Source organism: Mustelus asterias, unplaced genomic scaffold, assembly GCF_964213995.1.
Source record: "Mustelus asterias unplaced genomic scaffold, sMusAst1.hap1.1 HAP1_SCAFFOLD_2362, whole genome shotgun sequence".
Lineage (NCBI taxonomy): Eukaryota > Metazoa > Chordata > Chondrichthyes > Carcharhiniformes > Triakidae > Mustelus > Mustelus asterias.
Genome location: NW_027592307.1, coordinates 9,686 through 22,907, shown reverse-complemented (window position 1 = coordinate 22,907; position 13,222 = coordinate 9,686). Strand labels below are relative to the sequence as shown.

At 53.2% G+C, this 13,222-nt stretch overlaps 1 protein-coding gene and 1 non-coding gene across 2 annotated transcripts in view; both read right to left on the bottom strand.

Annotated features, from left to right (window-relative positions):
* LOC144489622 (chromodomain-helicase-DNA-binding protein 8-like) overlaps positions 1–10,827 on the bottom strand; it is a gene marked incomplete at both ends in the record, with an annotated part of 41,371 nt that extends 30,544 nt beyond the window's left edge. The window contains 4 exons of the mRNA XM_078207477.1: positions 3,321–3,396; positions 5,641–5,716; positions 7,624–7,753; positions 10,724–10,827. Of these exons, the coding sequence (XP_078063603.1) occupies positions 3,321–3,396; positions 5,641–5,716; positions 7,624–7,753; positions 10,724–10,827 (386 nt within the window). The remainder of the gene's footprint in view (positions 1–3,320; positions 3,397–5,640; positions 5,717–7,623; positions 7,754–10,723) is intronic.
* Positions 3,614–3,731, bottom strand: LOC144489623 (small nucleolar RNA U6-53/MBII-28). Its single transcript, XR_013497005.1, has one exon. It is a non-coding gene; the product is annotated as a small nucleolar RNA U6-53/MBII-28 (small nucleolar RNA).
* Positions 10,828–13,222: the final 2,395 nt, after the last annotated feature.

Genomic DNA, 13,222 nt, shown 5'->3' with positions numbered 1-13,222 from the left:
GCGGGACAGTGGGATTAGTTTGGGATTGATACAGGGCTGTGGGAAGAGCGCGGGGCAGTGGGATTAGTTTCGGATTGATACAGGGCTGTGGGGAGAGAGAGCGGGGCAGTGGGATTAGTTTGGGGATTGATACAGGGCTGTGGGGAGAGAGAGCGGGGCAGTGGGATCAGTTTGGGATTGATACAGGGCTATGGGGAGAGAGTGGGGCAGTGGGATGAGTTTGGGATTGATACAGTGCTATGGGGAGTGAGCAGGGCAGTGGGATTAGTTTGGGGATTGATACAGGGCTATGGGGAGAGCGGGGCAGTGGGATTAGTTTGGGGATTGATACAGGGCTATGGGGAGAGAGCAGGGCAGTGGGATGAGTTTGGGGATTGATACAGGGCTATGGGGAGAGAGTGGGGCAGTGGGATGAGTTTGGGATTGATACAGTGCTGTGGGGAGTGAGCGGGGCAGTGGGATTAGTTTGGGGATTGATACAGGGCTATGGGGAGAGAGCAGGGCAGTGGCATTAGTTTGGGATTGATACAGGGCTGTGGGGAGGGAACGGGGCAGTGGGATTAGTTTGAGGATTGATACAGGGCTATGGGGAGAGTGCGGGCAGTGGGATTAGTTTGGGGATTGATACAGGGCTATGGGGAGAGCGGGGCTGTGGGATTAGTTTGGGGATTGGTACAGGGCTATGGGGAGAGAGTGGGGCAGTGGGATTAGTTTGGGGATTGATACAGGGCTATGGGAAGAGAGCGGGACAGTGGGATTAGTTTGGGGATTGATACAGGGCTATGGGGAGAGCGGGGCAGTGGGATTAGTTTGGGGATTGGTACAGGGCTATGGGGAGAGTGCGGGCAGTGGGATTAGTTTGGGGATTGGTACAGGGCTGTGGGGAGAGAGCGGGGCAGTGGGATTAGTTTGGGGATTGGATACAGGGCTACGGGGAGAGAGAGCGGGGCAGTGGGATTAGTTTGGGGATTGATACAGGGCTACGGGGAGAGAGCGGGACAGTGGGATTAGTTTGGGGATTGATACAGGGCTGTGGGGAGAGAGCGGGGCAGTGGGATTAGTTTGGGGATTGGATACAGGGCTGTGGGGAGAGAGCGGGGCAGTGGGATTAGTTTGGGGATTGATACAGGGCTGTGGGGAGAGAGCGGGGCAGTGAGATTAGTTTGGGGATTGATACAGGGCTATGGGGAGAGAGCGGGGCAGTGGGATTAGTTTGGGGATTGATACAGGGCTATGGGGAGAGAGAGCGGGGCAGTGGGATTAGTTTGGGATTGATACAGGGCTATGGGGAGAGAGCGGGGCAGTGGGATTAGTTTGGGGATTGATACAGGGCTATGGGGAGAGAGTGGGGCAGTGGCATTAGTTTGGGATTGATACAGGGCTGTGGGGAGGGAACGGGGCAGTGGGATTAGTTTGAGGATTGATACAGGGCTATGGGGAGAGTGCGGGCAGTGGGATTAGTTTGGGGATTGGTACAGGGCTATGGGGAGAGAGTGGGGCAGTGGGATTAGTTTGGGGATTGATACAGGGCTATGGGAAGAGAGCGGGACAGTGGGATTAGTTTGGGCATTGGTACAGGGCTGTGGGGAGAGAGCGGGGCAGTGGGATTAGTTTGGGGATTGGATACAGGGCTACGGGGAGAGAGCGGGACAGTGGGATTAGTTTGGGGATTGATACAGGGCTGTGGGGAGAGAGAGGGGCAGTGGAATTAGTTTGGGGATCGGATACAGGGCTACGGGGAGAGAGCGGGACAGTGGGATTAGTTTGGGGATTGATACAGGGCTACGGGGAGAGAGCGGGACAGTGGGATTAGTTTGGGGATTGATACAGGGCTGTGGGGAGAGAGCGGGATAGTGGGATTAGTTTGGGGATTGATACAGGGCTGTGGGGAGAGAGCGGGGCAGTGGGATTAGTTTGGGGATTGATACAGGGCTGTGGGGAGAGAGCGGGGCAGTGGGATTAGTTTGGGGATTGATACAGGGCTATGGGGAGAGCAGGGCAGTTGGATTAGTTTGGGGATTGATACAGGGCTATGGGGAGAGAGAGCGGGGCAGTGGGATTAGTTTGGGGATTGATACAGGGCTATGGGGAGAGTGCAGGGCAGTGGCATTAGTTTGGGATTGATACAGGGCTATGGGGAGAGTGCGGGCAGTGGGATTAGTTTGGGGATTGGTACAGGGCTATGGGGAGAGAGTGGGGCAGTGGGATTAGTTTGGGGATTGATACAGGGCTATGGGGAGAGAGAGCGGGGCAGTGGGATGAGTTTGGGATTGGATACAGGGCTATGGGGAGAGAGCGGGGGCAGTGGGATTAGTTCGGGGATTGATACAGGGCTATGGGGAGAGTGCGGGCAGTGGGATTAGTTTGGGGATTGGTACAGGGCTATGGGGAGAGAGTGGGGCAGTGGGATTAGTTTGGGGATTGATACAGGGCTATGGGGAGAGAGAGCGGGGCAGTGGGATGAGTTTGGGATTGATACAGGGCTATGGGGAGAGAGCGGGGCAGTGGGATTAGTTTGGGATTGATACAGGGCTCGGGGGGGAGAGTGGGGCAGTGGGATTAGTTTGGGGATTGATACAGGGCTATGGGGAGAGAGCGGGGCAGTGGGATTAGTTTGGGGATTGATACAGGGCTCTGGGGGAGAGCTGGGCAGTGGGATTAGTTTGGGGATTGATACAGGGCTATGGGGGGAGAGCGGGATAGTGGGATTAGTTTGGGGATTGGTACAGGGCTATGGGGGGGAGAGTGGGGCAGTGGGATTAGTTTGGGGATTGATACAGGGCTGTGGGGGGGAGAGCGGGGCAGTGGGATTAGTTTGGGGATTGATACAGGGCTATGGGGGGAGAGTGGGGCAGTGGGATTAGTTTGGGGATTGATACAGGGCTATGGGAAGAGAGCGGGATAGTGGGATTAGTTTGGGGATTGATACAGGGCTATGGGAAGAGAGCGGGATAGTGGGATTAGTTTGGGGATTGATACAGGGCTGTGGGAAGGGAACGGGGCAGTGGGATTAGTTTGGGGATTGATACAGGGCTGTGGGGAGAGAGCGGGGGCAGTGGGATTAGTTTGGGGATTGATACAGGGCTATGGGGAGAGAGTGGGGCAGTGGGATTAGTTTGGGGATTGATACAGGGCTATGGGAAGAGAGCGGGATAGTGGAATTAGTTTGGGGATTGATACAGGGCTGTGGGGAGAGAGCGGGGCAGTGGGATTAGTTTGGGGATTGATACAGGGCTGTGGGGAGAGAGCGGGATAGTGGGATTAGTTTGGGGATTGATACAGGGCTGTGGGAAGGGACAGTGAACACTGTGGAGACTCACCCATCAAGACTTCTTTCCGCATCTCACCATCATCACCGTCCACAGAGATGTCCTCATCCAGCGCCATCACATCCCCCTGAACACAAAGTAAACACGCTAAACAAACACAGAAAGCAAGAACCTCTCCTGTCCCAACCTAACCAGGGGCGCTGAGACTAACTGCTCTGGCCCAGTCGCAATCTGCATCTGACCTTCAGGCTCTGAAGGGTGAAAGGTTGCCGAGTGACCCCGCACTGGGATGACTCTCGCCCCGGTGACCTGCCGTTCCCCGGTGACCTGCCGCTCCCCGTGTTGTGCCTCAGGTCTCCACACAGCGTGTTGAGAAGCAGAGATTAACTCACGTGCACCCAGAGCTGGGTCACAGGACGCAGCCTGCTGCATCGGTATTAGCATGGCAACTCATCACTGGCACACACGGGAAAACGGGGCCTCCCGACCCTGACTGGACACAAGGCAGGAACAGGAGCTCCGACACTGACTGAACCCTGACTCTCAGTCCCCTCTCTCTCTCAGGGAGATATCTGTACACTGACTGGTGTCTCTCAGTCCTCTCTCTCTCTCAGGGAGATATCTGTACACTGACTGGTGTCTCTCAGTCCCCTCTCTCTCTCAGGGAGATATCTGTACACTGACTGGTGTCTCTCAGTCCTCTCTCTCTCTCTCTCTCTCTCAGGGAGATATCTGTACACTGACTGGTGTCTCTCAGTCCCCCCTCTCTCTCTCAGGGAGATATCTGTACACTGACTGGTGTCTCTCAGTCCCCCCTCTCTCTCAGGGAGATATCTGTACACTGACTGGTGTCTCTCAGTCCCCTCTCTCTCTCTCTCAGGGAGATATCTGTACACTGACTGGTGTCTCTCAGTCCCCTCTCTCTCTCTCAGGGAGATATCTGTACACTGACTGGTGTCTCTCAGTCCCCTCTCTCTCTCAGGAAGATATCTGTACACTGACTGGTGTCTCTCAGTCCCCTCTCTCTCAGGGGGATATCTGTACACTGACTGGTGTCTCTCAGTCCCCTCTCTCTCTCTCAGGGAGATATCTGTACACTGCCTGGTGTCTCTCAGTCCTCTCTCTCTCAGGGAGATATCTGTACACTGACTGGTGTCTCTCAGTCCCCTCTCTCTCTCTCAGGGAGATATCTGTACACTGACTGGTGTCTCTCAGTCCCCTCTCTCTCTCAGGGAGATATCTGTACACTGACTGGTGTCTCTCAGTCCCCTCTCTCTCTCAGGGAGATATCTGTACACTGACTGATGTCTCTCAGTCCCCCCTCTCTCCCAGGGGGATATCTGTACACTGACTGGTGTCTCTCAGTCCCCTCTTTCTCAGGGAGATATCTGTACACTGACTGGTGCCTCTCAGTCCCCTCTCTCTCTCTCTCAGGGAGATATCTGTACACTGACTGGTGTCTCTCAGTCCCCTCTCTCTCTCGGAGATATCTGTACACTGACTGGTGTCTCTCAGTCCCCTCTCTCTCTCTCTCTGGGAGATATCTGTACACTGACTGGTGTCTCTCAGTCCCCTCTCTCTCTCTCAGGGAGATATCTGTACACTGACTGGTGTCTCTCAGTCCCCTCTCTCTCGGGGATATCTGTACACTGACTGGTGTCTCTCAGTCCCCTCTCTCTCGGGGATATCTGTACACTGACTGGTGTCTCTCAGTCCCCTCTCTCTCTCGGGGATATCTGTACACTGACTGGTGTCTCTCAGTCCCCTCTCTCCCAGGGAGATATCTGTACACTGACTGGTGTCTCTCAGTCCCCTCTCTCTCGGGGATAGCTGTACACTGACTGGTGTCTCTCAGTCCCCTCTCTCTCTCGGGGATATCTGTACACTGATTGGTGTCTCTCAGTCCCCTCTCTCTCGGGGATATCTGTACACTGACTGGTGTCTCTCAGTCCCCTCTCTCTCTCTCAGGGAGATATCTGTACACTGACTGGTGTCTCTCAGTCCCCTCTCTCTCGGGGATATCTGTACACTGACTGGTGTCTCTCAGTCCCCTCTCTCTCGGGGATATCTGTACACTGACTGGTGTCTCTCAGCCCCCTCTCTCTCGGGGATATCTGTACACTGACTGGTGTCTCTCAGTCCCCTCTCTCTCAGGGAGATATCTGTACACTGACTGGTGTCTCTCAGTCCCCTCTCTCTCTCTCAGGGAGATATCTGTACACTGACTGGTGTCTCTCAGTCCCCTCTCTCTCGGGGATATCTGTACACTGACTGGTGCCTCCATCCTCTCCCTCAGTGAACCATCTCCGACATCAGCCCAGGCAACGCCTGAACCCCAGATTCTGGTGGCCTTGGGAATAAACGCACTCACATCTTCATCACGTTGTTCTCTCCCCAGGATGATTGGTTTGTACTCTGGATCCTCCATATCTCTTTCGAAATCTCCACTGGAAGAGACAACACCCGATTAAATCATGGTCCAGATGGCCACCTGTACAGATACCCGACACGTGGGGCGCGGGGAGGAGATGTGGCCCTGGGATAGGGCCTGGGTGGGGTTGTGGTCGGTGCAGACTCGATGGGCCGAATGGCCTCCTTCTGCACTGTAGGGTTTCTATGATTTCGGTGGTGGCTGAATGAGCAAGTCCAGTCGGGGAAGCCAGACTCCGACTGACAGACTTAAAAGCGAAGGGGAATCAGACTCCGATCGATGGGTTAACTGTCAGCGAGGGAGAAATCCGGACTCAGATCAATGGGTTAACGGTCAGCGAGGGAGAAATCCGGACTCCGATCAATGGGTTAATGGTCAGTGAGGGGAAATCGGACTCCGATCGATGGGTTAATGGTCAGCGAGGGGGGAATCGGACTCCGATCAATGGGTTAATGGTCAGCGAGGGGGGAATCGGACTCCGATCGATGGGTTAACGGTCAGCGAGGTAGAAATCCGGACTCCGATCGATGGGTTAACTGTCAGCGAGAGGGGAAATCGGACTCCGATCGATGGGTTAATGGTCAGCGAGGGGGAATCGGACTCCGATCGATGGGTTAATGGTCAGCGAGGGGGGGATCAGACTCCGATCGATGGGTTAACGGTCAGCGAGGGGGGGATCAGACTCCGATCGATGGGTTAACGGTCAGCGAGGGGGGAATCAGACTCCGATCGATGGGTTAACGGTCAGTGAGGGGGGAATCAGACTCCGATCGATGGGTTAACGGTCAGCGAGGGGGGGAATCAGACTCCGATCGATGGGTTAATGGTCTGCGAGGGGGGAATTAGACTCCGATCGATGGGTTAATGGTCAGCGAGGGGAAATCAGACTCCGATCGATGGGTTAATGGTCAGCGAGGGGGGAAATCGGACTCCGATCGATGGGTTAACGGTCAGCGAGGGGGGAATGAGACTCCGATCGATGGGTTAACGGTCAGCGAGGGGGAATCGGACTCCGATCGATGGGTTAACGGTCAGCGAGGGGGGAATCAGACTCCGATCGATGGGTTAATGGTCAGCGAAGGGGGGAATCAGACTCCGATCGATGGGTTAACGGTCAGCGAGGGGGGAATCAGACTCCGATCGATGGGTTATCGGTCAGTGAGGGGGGAATCAGACTCCGATCGATGGGTTAACGGTCAGCGAGGGGGGAATCAGACTCCGATCGATGGGTTAATGGTCAGCGAGGGGGAATCAGACTCCGATCGATGGGTTAATGGTCAGCGAGGGGGGAATCAGGACTCCGATCGATGGGTTAATGGTCAGCGAGAGGGGGAATCAGACTCCGATCGATGGCGTTAATGGTCAGCGAGGGGGGAATCAGGACTCCGATCGATGGGGTAATGGTCAGCGAGGGGGGATCAGACTCCGATCGATGGGTTAACGGTCAGCGAGGGGGGAATCAGACTCCGATCGATGGGTTAATGGTCAGCGAGAGGGGGAATCAGACTCCGATCGATGGGTTAATGGTCAGCGAGGGGGGAATTAGACTCCGATCGATGGGTTAATGGTCAGTGAGAGGGAATCAGACTCCGATCGATGGGTTAACGGTCAGCGAGGGGGGAATTAGACTCCGATCGATGGGTTAACGGTCAGCGAGGGGGGAATTAGACTCCGATCGATGGGTTAATGGTCAGTGAGAGGGAATCAGACTCCGATCGATGGGTTAATGGTCAGTGAGGGGGAATCGGACTCCGATCGATGGGGTTAACGGTCAGCGAGGGGGGAATCGGACTCCGATCGATGGGTTAATGGTCAGCGACGGGGGGAATCAGACTCCGATCGATGGGTTAATGGTCAGTGAGGGGGAATCGGACTCCGATCGATGGGGTTAATGGTCAGCGAGGGACACAGACGTTTGCCTACCCGTCTCCGATGTCTCCAAAATTGTCGGTCCCCCTCTGTTCCGCTGCAATCGCTTTCTCATCTGGCCGGCCCACCAGCTCCAGAAAGCAGAGCGCAGGGTCCGCACGCATGGTGTTATACTTCTCGTAGCCTGTCACGCAACGGAGAATGCAGTCAACGCGGATAAGACACTGCCACCAACTGAGCCATCTTTGATTTGATTTATTGTCACATGTATTAACATCGTGAAAAGTATTTTTTGTTGCGCGCTATACAGACAAAGCATACTGTTCATAGAGAAGGAAAGGAGAGGGTGCAGAATGTAGTGTTACAGTCACAGCTAGGGTGTAGAGAAAGATCAACTTAATGCGAGGTAGGTCCATTCAAAAGTCTGACAGCAGCAGCAGGGAAGAAGCTGTTCTTGAGTCGGTCGGTACGTGACCTCAGACTTTTGTATCTTTTTCCCGACGGAAGAAGGTGGAAGAGAGAATGTCCGGGGTGTGTGTGGGGTCCTTAATTATGCTGGCTGCTTTTCCCGAGGCAGTGGGAAGTGTAGACAGAGTCAATGGATGGGAGGCTGGTTTGCGTGACGGATTGGGCTACATTCACGACCCTTTTGTAGTTCCTTGCGGTCTTGGACAGAGCAGGAGCCCCAGACCAAGCTGTGATACAACCAGCTCCGCCATTCAATCCTGGCTGATATTTTTCCCATCCCCATTCTCCTGCCTTTTCCCCATAACCCCCTGATCCCCTTATTAATCAAGAACCTATCTATCTCTGTCTTAAAGACACTCAATGACCCGGCCTCCACAGCCTTCTGCGGCAAAGAGTTCCACACATTCACCACTCTCTGGCTGGAGAAATTCCTCCTCATCTCTGTTTTAAAGGATCGTCCCTTTAGCCTGAGGTTGTGCCCTCTGGTTCTAGTTTTTCCTACCAGTGGAAACATCCTCTCCACGTCCAGTCTATCCAGGCCTCGCAGTATCCTGTAAGTTTCAATAAGATCCCCCCCTCATCCTTCTAAACTCCATCGAGTACAGACCCAGAGTCCTCAACCCGTTCCTCATACGACAAGCTCTTCATTCCAGGGATCATTCTTGTGATCCTCCTCTGGACCCTTTCCAAGGCCCAGCACATCCTTCCTTAGATACGGGGCCCAAAACTGCTCACAATTCTCCAAATGGGGTCTGACCAGAGCCTTATACAGCCTCAGAAGTCCATCCCTGCTCTTGTATTCTAACCCTCTTGACAGAGTCATAGAGGTTTACAGCATGGAAACAGGCCCTTCGGCCCAACTTGTCCATGCTGTCCCTTTATTTTAAACCCCTAACCTAAACCCAATTACCCGCGTTTGCCCCATATCCCTCTATACCCATCATACCCATGTAACTGTCTAAACGCTTTTTAAACGACAAAATTGTACCCGCTTCTACTACTGCCTCTGGCAGCTCGTTCCAGACACTCACCACCCTCTGAAATAATTGCCCCTCTGGACACTTTTGTATCTCTCCCCTCTCACCATAAACCTATGCCCTCTAGTTTTAGACTCCCCTACCTTTGGGAAAAGATATTGACTATCTAGCTGATCTGTGCCCCTCATTATTTTATAGACCTCTATAAGATCACCCCTCAGCCTCCTATGCTCCAGAGAAAAAAGTCCCAGTCTATCCAGCCTCTCCTTATAACTCAGACCATCAAGTCCCGGTAGCATCCTAGTAAATCTTTTCTGCACTCTTTCTAGTTTAATAATATCCTTTCTATAATAGGGTGACCAGAACCGTACACAGTATTCCAAGTGTGGCCTTACCAATGTCTTGTACAACTTCAACAAAATGTCCCAACTCCTGTATTCAATGCTCTGACTGATGAAACCAAGCATGCCGAATGCCTTCTTCACCACTCTGTCCACCTGTGACTCCACTTTCAAGGAGCTATGAACATGTACCCCGAGATCTCTTTGTTTTGTAACTCTCCCCAACGCCCGACCATTAACTGAGTAAGTCCTGCCCTGGTTCAATCTACCAAAATGCATCACCTCGCATTTGTCTAAATTAAACTCCATCTGCCATTCGTCAGCCCACTGGCCCAATTGATCAAGATCCCGTTGCAATCCGAGATAACCATCTTCACTGTCCACTATGCCACCAATCTTGGTGTCATCTGCAAACTTACTAACCATGCCCCCTATATTCTCATCCAAATCATTAATATAAATGACAAATAACAGTGGACCCAGCACTGATCCCTGAGGCACACCGCTGGTCACAGGCCTCCAGTTTGAAAAACAACTCTCTACAACCACCCTCTGGCTTCTTTCATCAATAAGAGTTCTACAGGTTTATTTGGTAGCAAATACCATAAGCTTTCGGAGCGCTGCTCCTTCGTCAGATGGAGTGGAAATGTGCTCTCAAACAGGGCACAGAGACACAAAATCAAGTTACAGAATACTGATTAGAATGCGAATCCCTACAACCAGCCAGATCTTAAAGATACAGACAATTTGGGTAGAGGGAGCATTAAGCACAGGTTAAAGAGATGTGTATTGTCTCCAGACAGGACAGCCTGCAAGTCCAGGAGGCAAGCTGTGGGGGTTACTGATAATGTGACATTCTTTCATCGAGCCAATTTTGTATCCATTTAGATACCTCACCCTGGATCCCGTGAGATTTAACCTGAAGCAACAACCTACCATGCGGTACCTTGTCAAAGGCCTTGCTAAAGTCCATATGAACAACATCAACTGCACTGCCCTCACCTACCTTCTTGGTTACCCCTTTAAGAAACTCAATCAAATTTGTGAGACATGATTTTCCACTCACAAAGCCACGCTGACTGTCCCTAATCAATCCTTGTGTCTCTAAATGCCTGTAGACCCTGTCTCTCAAAATACCTTCCAACAACTTAGTCACCACAGATGTGAGGCTCACCGGCCTGTAGTGCCCAGGCTTTTCCCTGCAGCCCTTTTTTTTTTAAGGTGAATTAGTCAGCGCACTGGCCCAACTGATCAAGATCAACTTCACAAACTCAACTATAACAGAGAGAGATGACATGATCGAGGTGAGCCAAGGTATGGGAATGGGCAAGAGGGCGGAGGGGGGGGCTGGCGGCTGCAGTCACTCACCGTGTTTGAACACTCCTATCAGCAGCGACTTATCAGCTTCTTCATCCCACCAGTCTGCAGGGACCTCCATTGTGTCGACCTCTGGGATCCAGACGTCAATATCACTGCGGGAGAGAGAGGCAGAATCAGAGTGAATATCACTGCGGGAGACAGAGGCAGCGTCAGTGTGAATATCACTGCGGGAGAGAGAGGCAGCGTCAGTGTGAATATCACTGCGGGAGAGAGAGGCAGCGTCAGTGTGAATATCACTGCGGGAGAGAGAGGCAGAATCAGAGTGAATATCACTGCGGGAGAGAGAGGCAGAATCAGAGTGAATATCACTGCGGGAGACAGAGGCAGCGGGTCAGTGAATATCACTGTGGGAGACAGAGACAGAATCAGAGTGAATATCACTGCGGGAGACAGAGACAGAATCAGAGTGAATATCACTGCGGGAGACAGAGGCAGCGTCAGTGTGAATATCACTGCGGGAGACAGAGGCAGCGTCAGAGTGAATATCACTGCGGGAGACAGAGGCAGCGTCAGTGTGAATATCACTGCGGGAGACAGAGGCAGAGTCAGAGTGAATATCACTGCGGGAGACAGAGGCAGCGTCAGTGTGAATATCACTGCGGGAGACAGAGGCAGCGTCAGTGTGAATATCACTGCGGGAGACAGAGGCAGCGTCAGTGTGAATATCACTGCGGGAGACAGAGGCAGCGTCAGAGTGAATATCACTGCATGAGACAGAGGCAGCGTCAGAGTGAATATCACTGCGGGAGACAGAGGCAGCGTCAGAGTGAATATCACTGCGAGAGACAGAGGCAGCGTCAGAGTGAATATCACTGCGGGAGACAGAGGCAGCGTCAGAGTGAATATCACTGCGGGAGACAGAGGCAGAATCAGAGTGAATATCACTGCGGGAGAGAGAGGCAGCGTCAGTGTGAATATCACTGCGGGAGACAGAGGCAGCGTCAGTGTGAATATTACTGCGGGGGACAGAGGCAGCGTCAGTGTGAATATCACTGCGGGAGACAGAGGCAGCGGTCAGTGTGAATATCACTGCGGGAGACAGAGGCAGCGGTCACTGTGAATATCACTGCGGGAGACAGAGGCAGCGGGTCAGTGAATATCACTGCGGGAGACAGAGACAGAATCAGAGTGAATATCACTGCGGGAGACAGAGGCAGCGTCTGAGTGAATATCACTGCGGGAGACAGAGGCAGAATCAGAGTGAATATCACTGCGGGAGACAGAGGCAGCGTCAGTGTGAATATCACTGCGGAAGACAGAGGCAGCGTCAGAGTGAATATCACTGCATGAGACAGAGGCAGCGTCAGAGTGAATATCACTGCGGGAGACAGAGGCAGCGTCAGAGTGAATATCACTGCGAGAGACAGAGGCAGCGTCAGAGTGAATATCACTGCGGGAGACAGAGGCAGCGTCAGAGTGAATATCACTGCGGGAGACAGAGGCAGAATCAGAGTGAATATCACTGCGGGAGAGAGAGGCAGCGTGAATATCACTGCGGGAGAGAGAGGCAGAGTCAGTGTGAATATCACTGCGGGAGACAGAGGCAGCGGGTCAGAGTGAATATCACTGCGGGATACAGAGGCAGGGTCAGAGTGAATATCACTGCGGGAGAGACAGGCAGCGTCAGAGTGAATATCACTGTGGGAGACAGAGGCAGCGTCAGTGTGAATATCACTGCGGGAGACAGAGGCAGGGTCAGAGTGAATATCACTGCGGGATACAGAGGCAGGGTCAGAGTGAATATCACTGCGGGAGACAGAGGCAGCGGGTCAGAGTGAATATCACTGCGGGAGACAGAGGCAGAATCAGAGTGAATATCACTGCGGGAGAGAGAGGCAGAATCAGAGTGAATATCACTGCGGGAGAGGGAGGCAGCGTCAGTGTGAATATCACTGCGGGAGAGAGAGGCAGCGTCAGTGTGAATATCACTGCGGGAGAGAGAGGCAGCGGGTCAGTGTGAATATCACTGCGGGAGAGAGAGGCAGCGTCAGTGTGAATATCACTGCGGGAGAGAGAGGCAGCGTCAGAGTGACTATCACTGCGGGAGAGAGAGGCAGCGGGTCAGTGTGAATATCACTGCGGGAGACAGAGGCAGAATCAGAGTGAATATCACTGCGGGAGACAGAGGCAGCGTCAGAGTGAATATCACTGCGGGAGACAGAGGCAGCGTCAGAGTGAATATCACTGCGGGAGACAGAGGCAGCGTCAGAGTGAATATCACTGCGGGAGACAGAGGCAGCGTCAGAGTGAATATCACTGCGGGAGACAGAGGCAGCGTCAGAGTGAATATCACTGCGGGAGACAGAGGCAGCGTCAGAGTGAATATCACTGCGGGAGACAGAGGCAGAATCAGAGTGAGTATCACTGCGGGAGACAGAGGCAGAATCAGAGTGAGTATCACTGCGGGAGACAGAGGCAGAATCAGTGTGAATATCACTGCGGGAGACAGAGGCAGCGTCAGTGTGAATATCACTGCGGGAGAGAGAG